This window comes from Phacochoerus africanus, chromosome 10 (genome assembly GCF_016906955.1).
Source record: "Phacochoerus africanus isolate WHEZ1 chromosome 10, ROS_Pafr_v1, whole genome shotgun sequence".
NCBI classification, from domain to species: Eukaryota; Metazoa; Chordata; class Mammalia; order Artiodactyla; family Suidae; genus Phacochoerus; species Phacochoerus africanus.
Genome location: NC_062553.1, coordinates 798530 through 817804, shown reverse-complemented (window position 1 = coordinate 817804; position 19275 = coordinate 798530). Strand labels below are relative to the sequence as shown.

General features: G+C 58.0%; 1 protein-coding gene across 2 annotated transcripts; it reads left to right on the top strand.

Moving 5' to 3' along the window:
- The first annotated feature begins 1136 nt into the window (after positions 1–1136).
- SLBP (stem-loop binding protein) lies at positions 1137–16607 on the top strand. Of its 2 annotated transcripts, XM_047798657.1 has the most exons (8): positions 1137–1291; positions 1384–1500; positions 5985–6089; positions 8224–8283; positions 8834–8971; positions 10615–10764; positions 12455–12536; positions 15665–16607. In XM_047798657.1, the coding sequence occupies exons 1-8, from the start codon at positions 1233–1235 to the stop codon at positions 15779–15781; spliced, it is 828 nt and encodes a 275-aa protein (XP_047654613.1). In that variant the 5' UTR covers positions 1137–1232; the 3' UTR covers positions 15782–16607. The 2 variants fall into 2 exon arrangements, with proteins under 2 accessions (XP_047654613.1, XP_047654614.1); XM_047798658.1 differs by lacking the exon at positions 5985–6089 and having other exon boundaries at positions 1152–1291.
- The last annotated feature ends 2668 nt before the right edge of the window (positions 16608–19275 follow it).

Sequence of the window (19275 nt, the reverse complement as noted above, 5' to 3'; positions counted from 1 at the left end):
GAATCAGCCTCAGCCACTGGCCTAGCCACAGCCGCAGCAGCGCCAGATCCAAGTCGCGTCTGCGGCCGCCGCCACTGCTCACAGCAACGCGTGAGGCCAGGAATCGAACCGGCGTCCGCAGATGTGTTTCCGCTGAGCCAAGAAGGGAACTCCTCCTTTATATTCTTGCTGGACCCTGAACTTTTGTAGAAAATGGTGCAGTACAACCCGTTACAAACAAAAGCAAGAGAGGTGGAAGTTCCCTTGTGGCGCAGCGGGTTACGATCTGGCCTTGCCGCAGCCTTGGCACAGGCAGTAATCGCGGCTCTGGTTCGATGCCTGGCCCGGGAACCTAACAGGCCGAAGAGGAAAAACGCCGCAGGTGCACTCGAGTTTTCTGCATCCCCAGTGTCTCTTATTTCTCGCTGCACTGGGGTCCTCTTTCCCTCCTCTTGCGCCCGGCACCAGCACTTAGGGCGGAGGGCGTTCCCGGAGCCTGAGCGGGGGGCGCTCCCGGAGGCGGCGGACGTGAGCTGTGCTGAGCGGCGAGGACTGACGGAGGCTCGCGGCGCCAGGCTCCCGGGGCGGCGAGCGAGTTACCGCAGAGCGCTCGCTGGCGGAAGACCCTCGGGCCCGCGCCGCCCCGCCGCCCGCCCTTCCGGGTTCCGGGTTCCCGCCAGCGCGGGTCCTGCGGTCGCGGCCGGCCGGCCCATCGGAGGCCGCCCTCTCCGGGCCGGCCAATCAGAGGCCGCTCCCCGTCGGGACGGGGCTCTTCGGCGATTCTCGCGGGTCCCTCCCCTCGCCTCGGCGCGCCCGCGGCCGAATCTCCCGCCAATACCCCTCCCCCAGTCCGCGAGGGCGCGGCCAATCGGCGTCCGAGGGTGGTGGCGGCCCGGCCGCCTCCATGGCGGAGGGGACAGCGTTTTAGGGAACCCCGCCTCTGTCAGCCGGGCGGCGCCCCTCCGCCTCCAGGACGGCAGCGTGCGGCGCTGCGGTCCCGCCTCTCCCGCCCCCGGCTGGACGGCCTGCGGGTCGCGCGGGGCCGGGCGGCTCCCCCCCGGCGTAGGCGCGATGGTCTCGCCCGGCCCGGCGCGCGCGGGAGCCCGGGGGGCGGGGCGGCGGCCGATAAAGGCGGTTGGGGGCGGGGCGCGCGCAGTCTGTCGGCGCCGCGCGGAGAAGGAAGCGTCGTTGCCGCCGCCGCCGCCGCCGGACCCGAGGACCCGAGGACCCCCGCCCCCGCCCGCCGCGTCGCCATGGCCTGCCGGCCGCGAAGCCCCTCCGGGTGCGGGAGCCGCCGCGACGGCGACGCCAGGTGAGGCCGGGCCGCGCGCTGGGGGCTCCCGGGCGGGGCGCGCGGGCGGGGGGCCCGGGCTGCTCCGTCCTGACGCGGCCTCTCGTCGCCAGCCCGCCGCCCCCCGCGAGATGGAGTCTGGGACGCAAGCGCACGGCCGACGGGAGGCGCCGGAAGCCGGAGGACGCCGAGGACCCCGCGAGGCCGGCGGGCGGCCGCAGACCCGACAGGTGGGCCTGAGGGCCGCTGGGGGCCGGGCCGGGGCCGGGGGTGAGCGCGGGCCGGGGCCTCCGCCCCCGACTCGTCGGGGCGCCGGGGGTCGCCCCCCCTTGGCTCGCGCGGGCCCGCGGTTGGGGGGCCTGGGAGGTGTCTCGGTGGCGGGTGGCATCGCACGCCGGGCTCGGGCGCCGAGCCCTGTCCGTTCCCGGGGCGGCACCGGGGCGACCCCGTCTCGGACCTTGGCGACGCGGCTGGGCAGGGGGGCCTTCAAAGGCGTCGACGCGCAGCGTCTCCGGGGCTCCGCGGGGTCCTGCGCCCGGTGCCTGGCCCGAGAACTCCCCACGCCGTGGCCGTGGCCAACGGAACGTCAGCGCAGGAACGTTCGGGGTCGGCCCGGAGTCGCGGGAAGTCGCGGGCGGGCTGCAGACGGAGGTTGAAGCTCCGCGTCCTGCCCCCGCCGCCCGCCGGCCTCGAGGGTTCGCCCCCCCGGTTTACGCAGCGTCTTGCAGGCGGGGCAGCCTGTGGTCTGGTGCCAAACAGGACTTTCCTCCTGCCGTGCTCCCCCCGGCGTGTGGCAGAGGGGCGAGGAGCCGGGCCCCGGGCCGGGGGAGGCCTCTGTCGGGGGACCTTTTGGGGGGACCGGGGTGCCGTGGGAGGGGGTCCTGGAAGCTCCACAGGCCTGAGGCGAGGCCGCCCTGCAGGGGCAGCTGCTGAGCTGAAGCGAAGCGGGGGTGAGGATGGAGCCGCGGAAGGGCCGAGCCGGGGGCTGCCAGAGGCTTTTCAGAACTTCCTGGGGGCGGGGGGTTGGTGCAGAGAGTCCAGCAGGACTGAGCTGCCAGGCCTGGAGCCTCTGGCCGGTGGAACCGTTTGCCAAGGTGAAGAGGGGCGGGTGGAGCAGAGCTGCCCTGGGGAAGGAGGTGCTCAGGTTTTAAGAGACTTTTCAGGGAGTTCCCCATGTGGCACGGTGGGTTAAGAACCTGACCGCGGAGGCTCGGGTTTGAGCCCTGGCCCGGAACTTCCACACACTGTGGGTACAGCGGCGAAAAGGAAAAAAGAGTGTTTTTCCAGATGAGTAAAGGAAGCTGTGCGGAGAAGGGAGCAGGCCCTCCCAGCCTGCTGGGGCGGCGCACACAGGCGTAGCCGCAGTCCAGACGCTTGAAGACTTGGGCCTCGAGACTACCTGGGGCAGGTTTAAGTGTAGTGGGCAAGGCCTTGACAGCCCTGGGGCTGGAGGTGAAGAGAGGTTATCAGACGTTCTCGTTGAGATCAAGCTCTGATCCCTGCAGTCGTCTCCCTGCGTTGTTCTAAAATTCCTTTGGCTCTCTTGGGTGTCCTGGCTCAAGCCCGCCACACAGGACTCCTTACTCCAGTGTGCAGGGGTGTTCCCGACCTGGGCCCCCTGTACACCGTGCTTTTTGCCTGCGGTTTGCTGGGTGATGGTGGGGAGGGCGTTCAGGTGAGTACAACTGGGGCGGAAGAGGTGGTCCCTCTGGAAGGACGTCGGCGCAGTGCGTAAAGCTTCCTTTGTTTTCCATTTGAGCGCTTTTCCCAAAAGTGCTCTCGTCCAGGAGTTCCCCGATGGCTCAGCAGGTTAAGGATCCGGTGTTGCCAGTGCTGCGGTGCAGGTTCAGTTTCTGGCCTGAGAACTTCCGCATGCTGCAGCTGCTACCAGAACAAAAAAAGTCCTCTTGTCTTGATGAGGTCGGGTGGCCTGGTGAATGTGACTTGCCTGACCTAAGACATGGTTTTCGTTCTTCAAAAGGTAGTTGCTGTCACACGAGCACATCTTGGGAGGGCGTGACAGCTTGTTGTAAACACCTTGAGAAAGGCCCCGCCGCAGTCAGGCGGGGAGACCCGGGCCTGCGCCCTCAGTACACCATTGGGAGGTTGAGGTCTGGCCCTGGACAAGCCCGCATGTGGTTCTCTTCTGTATTTGTTACACGGTCATTGGGTCATTTTAACTTTTGTTTCACTAATTTGGTTTCAGACTGCCAGCTGTGTTTAGACTGGAAGTTCACTGTTAAAAATTCAATTTGAGGAATTCCCATCGTGGCTCAGTTGTCAACGATCCTGACTAGGAACCGTGAGGTTGCAGGTTCCATCCCTGGCCTCGATCAGTGGGTTAAGGATCCAGCGTTGCCTTGAGCTGCGGTGTAGGTCGCAGACGTGCCTCTGATCTGGCACGGCTGCGGCTGTGGTGTAGGTGGGCAGCTGTGGCTCCGATTGGACCCCTAGCCTGGGAACCTCCATACGCCTCTGGAAGCGGACCTAAAAAGCCAAAAAAAAAATTCAATTTGAGTTTCCCTGGGTTAGGTAACCATAAAGAAAGAAACGACAATTACATAAAGACATTCTTTTTTTTTCTTTGGCCGCGCCTGCAACATGCAGAAGTTCCTGGGCCAGGGATGAACCCAAGCCACAGCAGTGTCAACACGGAGTCCTTAACTACTAGGCCCCCAGAGAACTCCGAGAGGTTTGCTGTTTTTTTTTTAGGGCTGCACCTGCGGTATATGGAAGTTCCCAGGCTAGGGGTTGAATCGGACCCGCCGGCCTCTGCCCAGCCAGAACCCAGCCACATCTGCGACCTATGCAGTAGCTTATGGCAACGCCGGATCCTTAACTCATTGAGCGAGGCCAAGGATGGAACCTGAGTCCTCACAGATGCTGTTCAGGGTTCTTAACCTGCTGATCCGCAATGGGAGCTCCATCCAAGGCATTATCCTTTGGTTGCTGCTGCTGCGTTTTCAAAGCACGCCATTGTGTTTGCAGCTAGAAAACATAGAGTTGCTCGTTGTGGGGGTTGAAGTTAGTTTCTACTTTGGATACACCGGTGATGGCCAATAGAAAGCTGAGGCGGAAACGTGGACGTGTGAGGGTCCGTCTAATCATAAAGGACAGACGTGGCAGCAGTTCTCACTGTCAGGATTCTTGGCATCACGCCCTACTTTTTCAAATTGCCCGAAGTTGACTCAAGAATCCTGGATAGACCTGAGCTCCTAAATTCAGTTTAACCCCACTCCAGGGCGCGCCTTTACCAGGCAAGTGCGCCCTAATGCCGTAAGAACTCTGAAGTTTGTTCTTATTCTTTTCGTTTTAGCTACGATGTGACACATTCTGAAGCATTAATCGTGTGCATCTAGGAGTAAGGAGTAGCTGGATTTATTAGGCACCTTTTATGTGCTGGTCTTTCTGCTTAAGGCTGTATTAGCTGAAATCTCTTTTATTATTTGTTTATTTTTTGTCTTTTTGTTTTTTTTAGGGCTGCTCCCGCAGCATATGGAAGTTCCCAGGCTGGGGCTCTAATCGGAGATGTAGCTGCCGGCCTACACCACAGCCACAGCAACGTAGGATCCTTAACCCACTGAGCGAGGCCAGGGATGGAACCCATGACCTCATGGTTCTAGTCGGATCCGTTAAGCACTGAGCCGTGACGGGAACTCCCGAAATCTTTTTTTTTTTTGTCTTTTGTCTTTTGTTGTTGTTGTTGTTGCTATTTCTTGGGCCGCTCCCGCGGCATATGGAGGTTCCTAGGCCAGGGGTCAAACCGGAGCTGTAGCTACCGGCCTACGCCAGAGCCACAGCAATGCGGGATCCGAGCCGCGTGTGCAACTTACACCACAGCTCACGGCAACGCCGGATCTTTAACCCACTGAGCAAGGGCAGGGACCGAACCCGCAACCTCAAGGTTCCTATTCGTTAACCACTGCGCCACGACGGGAAATCCCGGAAATCTTTTTTAAAGTCCTGGGAGGGAGTTCCTGCTGTGGCTCAGCAGAAGTGAACCTGACTGGTCTCAGTGAGGACGCAGTTTCGATCCCTGGCCTTGCTCAGCGGGTCAGGGATCTGGCGTGGCTGTGGTGGAGGCTGGCAGCCACAGCTCCCATTTGACCCCTAGCCTGGGAACTTCCATGTGCCGTGGGTGTGGCCCTAAAAAGACAAAATTCTGGGAGGAGTTCCCATTGTGGCTCAGTGGTTAATAAACCTGATTAGGATCCATGAGGTTGCAGGTTCAATCCGTGGCCTTGCTCAGTGGGTTAAGGATCCAGTGATGCCATGAGCTGTGGGGTAGGCCACAGAGGCGGCTGAGATGCAGTGTGGCTGTGGTGTAGACCAGTAGCTGCAGTTCCAATTCGAGTGCGCCCCCCCCCCAAAGTTCTGGGCAAAAGCCCTTATTTTGCAAGTCGAGGAAGTTATCTTAGGAAGCTCCCTCTCTCGGTGCTGACGATGCCGTGGACGGTCTGCCTTTGCCCGCAGTGGACTGTGTCCTGGCCCGGCAGCACTGGCGAAGGGGGAGTGCGCCAAGCAGAGAGCAGAGCCAGAGCGCTTTAACCCGACTGCCCAGACCCAGCAAGTTAGTGAGTCACGGGGCAGAGAGCACCCTGCAGCCCGTTTCCCTGGCACCCGCCCGACCGCCTGGGCACGTTTCCTGACGTGCGACGTGAAAGGAAACTGAGAGCTGGGTCCTGGCTCACGCGTGCGTTTCCTTTTGCTGCAGCTTCACCACCCCCGAAGGCCCTCAGCCCCGTTCTCGATGCTCCGACTGGGCGAGCGCCGTGGAGGAGGATGAGATGAGGACTCGCGTGAGCCAGGAAATCGCGAGGTGAGGGTCCCAGGCCCCTGGGCGCGGTCGGCACCGTGTTTTAGTTGTACGTTACACCGAGTGGGGGCGGGTTCCTGAGTCCGGTGGGCCCCGGGCCGGCAGCCTGGGCAGCTGCTGGGAACTTGCTGGAAATGCAGATTTCCAGGCCTCACCCCAGGCCCGCCAAGGGCAGCTCTGATGGGGCCCAGTTCCCTCTGAAGCCCTCCAGGGGCATCTGCTCCCTGCAGTTTGAGGACCGTGGTCTTGGTGGCTGTCCTTCCAGGGTGGCAGTAGGTGGTGGTGGGGGGGTCCTGCTGGCTCGTGGAGGACGTCCACGCGGTGCGCCCGCCCGCCGTCCCAGCAGAGCACCTGCAGCTGCCCTCTTCACAGAGGGAGCGCAGTCCTGACGGCCACCGGGCTCGGGTCCCAGCTCAGCGATGCCGGAGCCCAGGGCGGGGTCCCTAACATGGGGCGTGCAGTCGTCCCCCAAGTTGTATGTATTGAGGTTCAGTTCCAAGCTGATTCCTCCTTCTCAGCTCGTGACGTTTCAGATGACACGTCCTTAACCACCTGAGTCGTGTTCTCACTAGTGTTGGGGGCCTTTGGACCCTTGAGATGTGCCATCCAACCCAGGGAATGAACCTTCGTTACAGTGTTGTGGCTCGAAGTGAGTTGAAGTGTTTTGAACCAAGAGTCTGTTGGCCCCTCTGGTGAGCAGGTCTGTCCCCGTCGGCAGCAGGGCAGCAGGGCCAGCCTGCTTCCTCCCTGTCTGCGGTGGTTCGGGGTGTCCTCGGCTGCCTCCTCTCGGAAGGCCTGGCCGCGGAGGGCTGGTCGGGACCACTCCACCTCAAGCGCCCCGACGTGTGAGTGGGTCGTGTGCCTGGGTGGGAAAGTGAAGTGTGCGTTGGCAGACGTGGCCCCAGTGTCTTGAGGGAGTCGCTTTGTCTGCGTAGATCTCAGCTTGCCCGGCTGTGAGGTCAGGCTGCCTGACTTGGTCGATGGCGTTTTTGGGTCCTGCTCCCAAGGCCTGTAGCACTGTGTGTGCTGTGTGTCTTCACTGCGCCGCCACGCCTCCCGGGCCCTGGCTGCAGCTCTCCTGCCCTGCAGGACACCCTCCTGTCCGGACCCTCTTGTTGGTGGACCCCTCTTGCTCCGTCGTCCCACAGGCCTGTCTCTGCCACGCACAGCAGGCCTCCTCTCGGCCAGAGCGCTTCGAGCCGCTCTGGGGCGCACACCCCTTCTCATGGGGCGGTGCCGCCTCTTACACCCCAGGTCATGGGAGCCGATGGTGCCAGCCTGCCGTCCTTCCTGCCAGCTGTCTGAAAATCTGAAGATGGGTTTGAGTCATACCCAAAGCTCGTCTTTTCCCCTTGGCCTCCAGAAAGAAGGAAGCCCTCCCGAAGAGGGTGGAAGGGACTGGTTTCTCGATTCTCCTAGGGTGGCGGGTCATCACTGCCGTTCCGATGCACAGGAGGGAAACGAGGTCCTTGTCTCCTGGCGTCCAGACTCGCTGGGCTGCCGCACGAACTTGGGAGGCGGGAGGGTTTTAGCTCTGGAAAGAGGCGTGGTGGTGTGGACATCGCGCAGTCAGCTGCGAGAACCTCTGGCCGGAGGTGGTGCTCAGCTTCAGCATCAGCTTTTACTCCCCTTTCTTTCCTGGTGTCACACCTTTGCAAAGTTGGGTGCTGCTGGATCCTGTATAGAAAGCAGATGCCTTGTGAAGTAGGCAAGGAAGGGGGGGCATTCAGTCTCTTCCCGAGAAGGGGAGCAGTGCCCTGCAGGCACGCACGTCTGGTTGAGTACTTTTGGTATGGTAAAGAAAACTTCTGATTTCAACTCCCTGTTAGGTTTTTCCAAAGTCCCCGGGATTAGAGGGATGTAAATTTCCTTGTGTTTGGCTCTCCCTACTCAAACAGAAACTGCTGGAGGACAGGGAGGCCTGGAACCTGTTGCTTTAGGCACTTCCTGTGATCTTGACGAGTAATTTTCAAACCTGTGTCTGTTAGTCAGAGAAGGTGACTGCTGGAGGTGGAGCTTGAGAGAGCAGACCGCACCCTCAGAGGCTTTGTTCCTGTGTATGTTTTAGCTCTGAAAGCCTTGCGGAAAGTTAATGTCTGTACCTTTTTAAGAACAGCAGCATTTACTTTGCTCTCAGGTATAAGAGGAAACTCCTCATCAATGACTTTGGAAGAGAGAGAAAATCCTCATCAGGAAGGTAAGTGCTGGGAATTGTTCCTTTCCTAATTTATTTATTTTGTCTTTTCAGGGCTGCACGTGCAGCACATGGAGGTTCCCAGGCTAGGGATCGAATGTAAGCTGTAGTCGCCGGCCTCCACCACAGCCACAGCAATACAGGATCCGAGCCGCGTCTGACCCACACCACAGCTCACGGCAACGCCGGATCCTTAACCCACTGAGCGAGGCCAGGGATCGAACCCGCACCCTCATGGTCCTAGTCGGATTTGTTTCCACGGCACCACGACGGGAACTCCTCTTTTCTAATTTAATAGGCCTGTAATTTATTAATGAGAAAACTTGTGACTGCGGGAAGCTGCGTGTCTCGGTGCACTTACTGTGTTTCTCTTCTTCACTGCTGTTCGAATGTGGGCTCTTGTGTACCAAACTCCCACGTGTTCAAAGACTGCGGCCTGGGCGGGTTGATGGGGTGTGGGACCTGCAGGGCAGATGCTCCGCTGTGAGTCTCAGCGTTTCCTTCCACACTGGTCTCCACCGCGAGGCCCGTTCTGTTCGTTTCACTGTCTTAGTTCCGACTCGAAGGAGTCTCTGTCTGCGCTGCCAGCTGACCTGGAGACTGACGAGAGCGTCCTGATGCGGAGACAGAAGCAGATCAACTACGGGAAGAACACCATCGCCTACGACCGCTATATCAAGGAAGTCCCAAGGTAGGCCTGCCCCGCGGCGCGGCGCCGCCTGCTCCCACGGGCCCTTCCTTGCCGTCTGGGTGCTCCGTCTGATTCTGCACGTCGCTCACACCTGCTCACAACTGTGTTGTTAAGGGCTCTCGGGCGCTTGTGTAAATGGGGTGAGTGGGCCGGCGGCCAAAAAACTGAGAACACAAAGAAAAAAGATGGAATGTTTTTGTAGTTTGCAATGTTAGGTGACATTTCATTTCTTAAGACACACAGCTGTCTTATAATTTGTTTTTTTTTTGCCTTTTTTTTTGTCTTTTTGCCTTTTCTAGGGCCGCTCCTGCGGCATATGGAGGTTCCCAGGCTAGGGGTCTCATCGGAGCTGTAGCCACCGGCCTACACCACAGCCACAGCAACGCGGGATCCGAGCCGCATCTGCAACCTACACCACAGCTCACGGCAACACCAGATCCTCAACCCGCTGAGCCAGGCCAGAGATTGAACCCACAACCTCATGGTTCCTAGTCGGATTTGTTAACCACTGCGCCATGACGGGAACTCCTCTTTTTTTTTTTGCTTTTTAGGGCTGCACTGCGGCATATGGAATTTTCCAAGCTAGGAGTCGAACTGGAGCTGCAGCTGCCAGCGTACGCCACAGCCACGCGGGATCCAAGCTGCGTCTGCGACCTAGACAACAGCTCACGGCAACGCCAGATCCTTAACCCACTCAGCAGGGCCAGAGATGGAACCCAAGTCTTCATGGGTACTGGTCGAGAGTTTGTTAGCGCTGAGCTGTGACGCGAACTCCCAGTTTTTTTGTTCTTTTCATTTTTGGCCACCTACGGCGTATGGCGCTCCCGGGCCAGGGATCAGATCTGAACCACAATTGAGACCTAAGCTGCAGCTGCAGCAACATTGGATCCTTAACCCACTGTGCTGGATCCAGGGTCGAACCCGTGTTGCGGTGGTCCCAAGAGGCCGCAGATCCTATTGCGCTACAGTGGGAGCTCCGCAGCTTTCCTTTCTTTCTTTTTTTTTGTCTTTTTGTCTTTTCCAGGGCCGCTTCCCACGGCACATGGAGGTTCCCAGGCTAGGAGTTGAATCGGAGCTGTAGTCTCCAGCCTACACCAGAGCCACAGCAACTCGGAATCCGAGCTGCGCCTGCAACCTACATCACAGCTCATGGCAACGCCGGATCCTTAACCCACTGAGCAAGGCCAGGGATCTGAACCCGCAACCTCATGGTTCCTAGTCGGATTCGTCAACCACTGCGCCATGACGGGAACTCCACGCAGCTTTCTTATAAATGTAAAATTATGAAAATACGTGATGGAAAAAGTGAAGTTCAAATTACTGATGGTAAATATCTCACTAGAGAAAGCCACGAGCATTGTCCCCGTTTGCGTAAGTGGCACCCTCCCGCCCCAAAAGGACGGAGCTTTAGAGAGTGTGTCTGCTCCTGGCAGAACTGCAGGTCAGATGTACTTTTCTGCAGCCTAGATTGCAAAGAAATAGCGTCGCCAAGGACGTAGTGCTGGTTATCGGTTCCTTTGTTCGTTGTGTGGAATCTCACTGGTCTGTGGTTTTTAACGAGACTCATCTCGGAGTTTGTTCCTCTGGAAGCCCGTGTGCAGAAGTGAGAGGTGTGTGCCAGGACCGTTTCTCTCTCCTGTCAGGCACCTCCGACAACCTGGCGTTCATCCCAGGACTCCCAACAAGTTCAAGAAGTACAGTCGACGATCGTGGGACCAGCAGATCAAACTGTGGAAGGTGGCTCTGCATTTTTGGGACCCTCCAGCTGCCGAAGGGTGTGACTTGGAAGAAATGTATGTCTGTACTGCATTCTCCTCCCGCTCCTGCAGCTCGTGCGGTGACTGCAGAGGCCTTGTCACTTGGTGGTGGCGGCTTGTCCTGGCACAGTGTCCGCCTGGATGTTCTGGGGGAGCAGAGCCGCCAGTGGTCGCAGTTTCATGTCCCTTTTCTCTGCACGAGCGTGTGAAGCCTGGGCTCTGGGCGGGCTCGGGGGAGGAGGGTGCTTCCTGGGTTGAATTCACTTTGCAGCTGGGGAAATTGATTGCAATAAACCTAGAGATATGTGGGGGTCCTGTGTGTTCCCAAGATAAACTTTTTTTTTTTTTTTGGTCTTTTGAGGGCTGCACCACAGCACATGGAAGTTCCCAGCCTAGAGGTCGAATCGGAGCTGTGCCTACGCCACAGCCACATGGGATCCGAGCCACATCTGCCATCTCCACCACAGTTCACAGCAATACCGGATCCTTAACCCACTGAGCAGGGCCAGGGATTGAACCTGCATCTCATGAATACTAGTTGGGCTATGACTGTTGAGCCAAAATGGGAACTCCCAGCTTTTATCTCTTTAAGCTGCATCTAGTTGGGAAGATCTCAGACTTGTTTCTGCCACGTGGTCAGGGTGCTGGGTGGACACAGAGGCAGAGAGAGCCTGGGCTCTGCAGCCTCTCTTCTCAACTCCCTTTTGGCTGCACCTGTGGCGTATGGGGGGACCTGAGTCAGGGATTGAATCTGAACTCCACCTGGCCACAGCCGCAGCAGCGCTGGGTCCTTAACCCACCGTACTGGGCTGGGGGTTGAACCTGCACCGCCACAGAGACAAGGCGGGATCGTTGACCTGCTGTGTCACAGTGGGGGCTGCGGCTGCCGGCTTACACCCCCAGCTCCCTTCTGACCCAAACCTCTCTCTCCCTCACAGACATGTTTGTTCTCGTGAATGTGTGAGTTTTGCTCTGTGCCAGGGAAATTTACTAGGAAACTTTTTTTTTTGGTCTTTAGGGCCACACCCACCGCACATGGAGGTTCCCAGGCTAGGGGTCGAATTGGAGCTGTAGCCGCCGGCCTGCGCCAGAGCCACAGCCACTCGGGATCCGAGCCGCGTCTGTGACCTACACCACAGCTCACAGTAACGTCGGATCTCTAACCCTCTGAGTGAGGCCAGGGATTGAACCCACAACCTCCTGGTTCCTGGTCGGATTCATTAACCACTGAGCCATGACGGGACCTCCAGCAACTGTCATGTTGAAACAGTGTCCAATCTGTTCTCAGACTTGGGCTCGCCAGCGTCACTCGCTCTTGTCCAGCATGTCCCCTCTTCCCGTCTCCTCGTGCGGAGGGAGTTGGAAGCATCAGCGACTGTGTGTGGTGTGGTTTCTCAGTGTTCTTCTCCCCCCACACTTACTGTTTATGCTTCCGCTCCCAAGGATGCTCGTGGGCGCCTGTGGGTCGCCGCTGCCGTCGAGGATGGGCAGGTTGCTGTCTGCTCTGGGCCTCCTGCCTGCAGTAACTGCTGCCGCCTTGCCTCTTCTCTGGGTGGCCCGGGCAGGGCTGAGTCTGGACGTGGGTGTCACTGGGGCTTGTGGTCCCTCGGGGAGCTAGGAGGTGCTTGGCGGGGGGGTGTCGTGTCGGGCAGCGAGGCTTTGGTGCGCTCGTCTGCGGAGGGTGGACCCGCCTGGCTCTGCTGACGTGCCTGCTTTCTCTGCGCAGACATCCCGTGGACCTCGGGGAGATGGAGACGGACTCGGCGGGAAGCAGCTCCGAATCCCAGGCGAGCTCGCAGGATAACCTGGTGAGCCCCCCGAGGTGCTCTGCGCGGGCGTTTCCGGCTCCTGGTGGACTGGGTGCTCCTTGGTAGACAGGCTGCCGCTGATGTCGACGCGGGTGCTCGTGAAGAAGGGGCGCCGTACCCCTTTCTCTGTGAGACGTCAGACTCGACGGTGTTCATAGGCGGGGGCCTTGCTTTCGACTTGGGCTCGTCTGACTAACCCTCGTGGCCGCGGGTGAGATCGAGGCCCTGTCGCTGGTGCCAGGTTCAGGCTGTACGGTTTGTGCCGGCGTGTGGCTGGGCCAGGAATCACCTCCAAGGGGTTAGGGTAGATTAGGTAGAGGGGTGCTTTGGGCGCTAGGTTTCCACATTTGCCAATTTAAAAAAATCACAGTTACCTTTGTGGCTCAGTGGCTAACAAACCTGACTAGTATCCATGAGGACGCAGGTTCACTCCCCGGCCTTGCTCAGTGGGTTAAGGACCAGCATTGCCGTGGGCTGTGGTGTGGGTCACAGACGTGGCTTGGATCTGGTGTTGCTGTGGCTGGGGCGTAGGCCGGCAGCTGCAGTTCTCATTCAGGCCCTAGCCTGGGACCCTCCATGTGCCACAAGTGCGGCCCTAGAAAAAGCAAAAAAAAAAAAGTGGATATTTTTTGTGGGGGGAGGTACTGGAAAGATGAAAAGCAACGTACAAAATGGTCCCGTCTCTAGTTCTGTCATCATCGGTCAGGTGCCCGTTCCTCCAGACCCCTCGTGGGTGTGCAAGCCGCATGCACAGCGGCAGTTTACACAGGCCCCTTTGTTAGTGTGAAGGAGACGGCCCCTTGTTTACACACAGAAACATCCTGTGCTGTTATTACATGAGACGCGACGGGTTAAAAGTGAGAAAAGGGGAGTTCCCGTCGTGGCGCAGTGGTTAACGAATCCAACTAGGAACCATGAGGTTGCGGGTTCGGTCCCTGCCCTTGCTCAGTGGGTTAACGATCCGGCGTTGCCGTGAGCTGTGGTGTAGGTCGCAGACGTGGCTCGGATCCTGCGTTGCTGCGGCTCTGGCGTAGGCCGGTGGCTACAGCTCCGATTTGACCCCTAGCCTGGGAACCTCCATATGCCGCGGGAGTGGCCCAAGAAATGGCAAAAAGACAAAAAGACCAAAAAAAAAGTGAGAAAAGGTGAAAACGTGTTTTAAAACCTCATCCTTTCTCTCACATCAACCTGTGTGCACTCGGCCAGTTCAGAGGCGTGTAAAGTCATGCTGCACAGTCGCCTCTGCCTGCCTGCTGTGTGTCTGCGTCACGCTAACGAGCCTGGTGATGGCTTCCAGCCTCGGGACCCTGTGCCCCACACTCTCTGTGACGGGTGCGGTGTCGGAAGTAGCACAGGTGTCCAGGGCAGAGCAGTGACAGCGGGGATGCGGCGACCGCAGCTGTCTTTTGGAAGATGAATAACGTGAAAAGTCGGCGGCGTAGATAAAAATAGGACGTTTAGCAACAGGCCAATCCCAGTTTTGTGGATGTTTTTAAGTAGGTGGCACTAAAAGGAAACCCGCGGAGGTCTCAGGAGGTGGTCTGCGTAGTCTGGACTAAAAGTGCCCCTTCCAGAGCTCCCGTTGTGGCTCGGGGTAATGAACCCGACAAGTAGCTGTGAGGACGCGGGTTTGATCCCTGGCCTCGCTCAGTGGGTTAAGGATCGGTGTTGCTGTGAACTGTGGTGTAGGTTGCAGACGCGGCTGAGATCCCACGTGGCCGTGGCCGTGGTGTAGGCCGGCGATTCAGCCCGTGGCCTGGGAACATCCATGTGTCACTGGTGCGGCCCTAAAAAGAACAACCGGAAAAAGTCCTTCCCCAGCTCAAGATTCTGAACCTGGCACTGGTGGTAGGAGGAGCTGGAGGGAGACAGGAGAGCCAGGCCGGGGTCCGGGGGCCTCCGGGAGGGCGGCCCTCAGGCAGGGGGTGTGCTGGAGGCAGGGGCGAAGCTGGGCTAAGGCGGCGAGTCCCCGAGTTCCGCCCGTGCCCATGTAACTGTCCCCAGGAGTCCCTTAGCGCTGGAAAGCCGGCTGCCTGGTGGGCTTCACCAGACTCTGGGCACAGCCACACGCCGATGCTTGCGCTCGAGAACTGTTACGCCGGTCAGTGCTGCTGCCTGACAAATAGGCTGTGCTCGGGGTTCTTACTTGTCCCAACAATGTCCTTTCCACAGGGCTTTTTCTCTTTTTTGACCCAGAATTTAGTCAGGGATTACGTTTCGTTACCGTGTCTCTCTCTCTCTCCTTTTTTTTTTTTGTCTTTTTGCCATTTCTTGGGCCGCTCCTACGGCATATGGAGGTTCCCAGGCCAGGGGTCGAATCGGAGCTGTAGCGGCCGGCCCACGCCAGAACCACAGCAACGCAGGATCCGAGCCACGTCTGCGACCCCACACCACAGCTCACGGCAACGCCGGATCGTCAACCTACTGAGCAAGGGCAGGGACCGAACCCGCAACCTCATGGTTCCTAGTCGGATTCGTTAACCACTGCGCCACGACGAGAGCTCCTCGTTGCCGTGTCTCTTAAATGTCCTTGAACTTAGAGTTGCCTTCCTGCTTTCCCCTCGCAACGCTGGCTCTCGAAGAGCTCAAGCCAGTTCTTATGAGGCCGCGTGTTCCTCACCTGGACGTTGCCCCCCTGTTTCCTCAGGGATTAGATTCGGGGGGGGGGGGGACCCTCTGGGCCAGAAGGCCACGGTTGGGGGTGTGGAAGCGGCCCCCGTCTGGGGCTGGGGTGGAAGGGGCCGTCCTCAGCCCAGTGCTCGAGCTGAGGCTGGCCTGCCTGGGCGGGTTTGATGTGGTTCTGCCGCCGAGGGCATGTGGGCCAGCTGCCGGCGGAGTTGAGCGGCTGCCGTTCGGAAGCCTTAAAGGGTCCGTTGGTTTCCAGTTGGGTGGAGTTGGCGGGCGGGAGTGGCACGCGTCCCCCGCCCGTGGAGTCGGATGTTATCTGTGGGTTGGAATTAGTGGCTCGATCTGGACTCGGAGGCGAGCATCCAGCCTGCACGGGCCTTGGCTGGTGGCGCCGTTGGCCCGGGGCACCCGCTCCCGTGTGGGTGAGCCACCCGTGCTTGACAGCCCAGCAGCAGTGAGCCCAGGGTCTGAGGACGAGTGTGCCTCTGCTTCCCTTCTAGGACGTGTACTGTGGCACACCCACCAAGGTCAGACACGTGGACTGCCCGCTGGAGGATGAGTTCGACTTGGAAGCGTGTTTAACGGAGCCCCTGAAAGACTTCTCGGCCATGAGCTAACCGGTGCCCCCTGGAAGCCCCTGGGAGCCAGGCTGCCCCCGCTCCCTGCCCAGGAGGAGGCCGGCGAGGCGCCCTGCATCTGGAACCCGTTGTTTCCTGTTAATATTATTGTCTCACGTGGATTGCTGTTCTTGCTTTATTTCCTTGAGAAAATTAATTTTACGTATAGGGAGTGTATTTTGCATGTTTTAAATTGAAGATGGAACTGAATTCAAGGAACATTAAACTTGAGGCCGTCTTGTAACAGCTGTAATGGCTCAGTCTCCTCCATCCTTCGGCTGAACCGACAGGCATCCCTCACCTGGTTTTCCGCAAGTGTCTCAGGTATTAAGTTGCTCTTCGTCAGAGGGCTGGTTTGGGTTTAACATGTGTTCTGGGGACCGATCTAGCTTCAGCTTTCCTTTCGGGTGTCTGAGGGTCATAATCAGATCCCTTTAAGGTCTTCACAGAAACTTCATTTCTGGCTGTTTGTCAGTGTGTCAGGGTTGGTTTTTTCCTCACACAGAGCACCGAGTAGTCAGGTATGACCTTGAGCTGGTACGTTAATGGGTTTTGTGTAGGTTGTACAGTCTTCATCTGCTACTTGTAAATAGTGCTGGGTAGGCCTTCTACCTGTAATACTCCAAGAGGTCAGGCAGCAGAGGGGTTTAGAAAGAGCTTTTTTTTTTTTAACAATCAGTTAATTTACATGTAAAATTGCTGTAAATGATAATGTGTACAGATTTTCTGTTCTGATACTCAATTGTAAACTTCTTGTTAAGACTGTTATGTTTCTGTTGCTTTTGTACGGAATGACATTGCGAAAATAAAAAGGACCTTTAACTGACTTGGTGCGTCGCCAGACGGGCTGACTGCTGGGATGAGCGCGCGTTTGGAGGCTCAGGGAGGACGGCGCGTGGTGGCGGGGGCGTGGCCCGGGCCGAGGACCTCGGGTGGTGGGGTTGGAGCTCTGCCCTGGGGTCTTGGTCCGGCCAGGGCCAGCGCCAGCGCCAGACCTGCTGTCAGGGTGGGGCCCCCGGCTCCCTGTGCTTCCCCCAGACCCGGGCCTCCCGGCTGAGGGAGGTGTGGGCCCAGCAGGCGAGCGAGCGAGCCAGGGACGCTGGTTTGATGCTTCCTCAGCAGCTGGGGTGATGGCCTCTCTGTGTTACCGAGACACCAGGGCCACGCCTCTGCCCTAGAGCAGCTCCGCTGGTGGGCACTGCCGCCAGCCCACAGCCAAGATAGCTGACTCCGCTTGAGAAGAGTCACCCTGGCTGCTGGCTTTTGTCTTTTAAGGGCCCCACCCGGGGCACATGGAGGTTCCCAGGCTAGGGGTCGAAGCGGAGCTGTAGCTGCCAGCCTGCACCACAGCCACAGCAACGTGGGATCCGAGCCGCGTCTGCGACCTACACCCCAGCTCACAGCAACACTGAGCAAGGCCAGGGATCGAACTCGTAACCTCACAGATGCTAGTCAGGTTCGTATCCACTGCGCCACGGCGGGAACTCCCACATCTACATACTTAGAATGCTCTCAGGCGCTGAGGGAGTCAATCTTCAGGCTTGAGTTCTTGCCTTTCAGTGCTGTTCCCAATCTGGTGTTTTCGTGTGAGTGTGACAAGTGAGCAGGCGGCCGGGGCCGGTGGTCTTTATTCTTGACTCTTGTATGTTGAACCAAGGGGTGTCGGAGCTAAATGACCTTTGTCCAACATGATTAATTCCTCCCGGTTCCAGGCGGATCGCTCTCGTTCCCACTGGAGATTCATTTTCCTATCTTCCGTGTATAGACGCGGGCAGCTTATCAGGATTGTCATCCTGCAGCCCCAGCTGACTTCGTCTTGTGCGCTGTGAAGTCGTTCTTGCTTCCCGCTGGTCCATCAGGAGCCTGCCCTCCAGCTGCTCTTTTTCGGTAATTCTGCCATCGAAGTGCTGATACCTCCGTCCTCGGGGAAGAAGATGCTGATGGAGCCTCCAGGTGAGCCGGCAGCTTCCGCCTGAGCCACAAGGCTGCACTTTGACCCATAGGTGGCTCTTCTGGTTGACCGAGGGGTCACAGGATCATTATCTTCCCATGGAGGCACATTCAAAAGGGCCCCAGGTCAGGTCCTGCGATAGTACCCAGCAAGCCGGAAGTGCCTTGCAGTGAACGTGTCAGCTTGCTTCTGGCGCGGGCAGTGTCTTTTTGACCCATCATTCTGTATATTTATGTTCGAGAATCTTGAGAGTTTGGGGTTTTTTTTTGCTTTTTAGGGCCGCACCCTTGGCATATGGAGGTTCCCAGGTAGGGGTCCAATCGGAGCTACATCTGCCAGCCTACACCCCAGCTCACAGCAACACCAGATCCTTAGCCCATTGAGCGAGGCCAGGGATCGAACCCGCAACCCCATGGTTCCTAGTTGGATTCGTTTCTGCTGCGCCAGGACGGGAACTCCTATGTTCAAGAATCTTGTGAGTTTTCTGTTTTAGAGATTTGTTGCTTTGTTGTCACTGTTTGCTTCATAACGTTCAGGCTTTAATGGGATCTAAGTCCCTCTGTAAAACTCAACTTCAGAGATGCTCGTAGAGTTTTCTGGAAGAATGCCGCCTCGTCGGGGGGGAAACAGGCAGCAGACACTGGCACTAGGGTTCCGCGGGTGACCTGCCAGCAGAGGCGCCGACCGTTCAGCGTCTCCAGAGCCCACTGGCTGGCACGTGGGCATGGGTGGTTGCAGGGCATGCTGGAACTGTGGCTGTCCTGTATTGGCATCTGTATTAGTTTTACCAGTGTTTTTACCCTGTTAGCTTTAGCATCTATATTAGGACTCTTTGGAGAAAGAAAATTAATAGAATGTACAAATATATAAAATATTTGCCCTTTTCCACTATATACACACCACACGTGCGCGCGCGTACACACACACACACAAGAATGTATAAATATATAAAATATTTGCCCTTTTCCACTATATACACACGACACGCGTGCGCGTGCACACCCCCCCCCCCCATACAGTGCCGTCCTTTTGTGTCTGGCTTCTCTGCCTGAGCAGTCATTATGCTCTGGCGCTTCATCCATATTTAGCACGTGTCAGAAGGACTTCCTTTGTTGGCCTGAAAGATGCTCCATTCTGCGGATGGATCACATTCTGTTACCTACTCGCCCATGAACATGGGTTATTTCCACGCCTCGGCTCTTGTGAATGGTGCTGCCTTGAACACGGCATCTCTTTGAGACCCAATTTTTTTCTTTTCTTTTTTTTTTATTTTTAGGGTTGCATCCGGGGCACATAGAGGTTCCCAGGCTAGGGGTCCAATTGGAGCTGTAGCTGCCGGCCTGCGCCACAGCCACAGCAACATGGGATCCGAGCCGTGTCTGCGACCTACACCACAGCTCACGGCAACGCCGGATCCTTAACCCACTGAGCGAGGCCAGGGATAGAACCCAAAACCTCATGGTTCCCAGTCGGATTCATTTCCGCTGCCCCACGACGGGAACGCTGAGAGCCACCTTTCGCTTCTCTTGTGTCTGTACTCAGA

Bases quoted from the DNA above. Each gene is read 5' to 3' on its own strand.
- SLBP (XM_047798657.1), top strand. From the start codon at position 1,233: ATGGCCTGCCGGCCGCGAAGCCCCTCCGGGTGCGGGAGCCGCCGCGAC. The intron at 1,501-5,984 runs GTGGGCCTGAGG...CTTTTGCTGCAG, and splicing joins GGCGGCCGCAGACCCGACAG to CTTCACCACCCCCGAAGGCC. The intron at 10,765-12,454 runs GTATGTCTGTAC...TTCTCTGCGCAG, and splicing joins GGGTGTGACTTGGAAGAAAT to ACATCCCGTGGACCTCGGGG.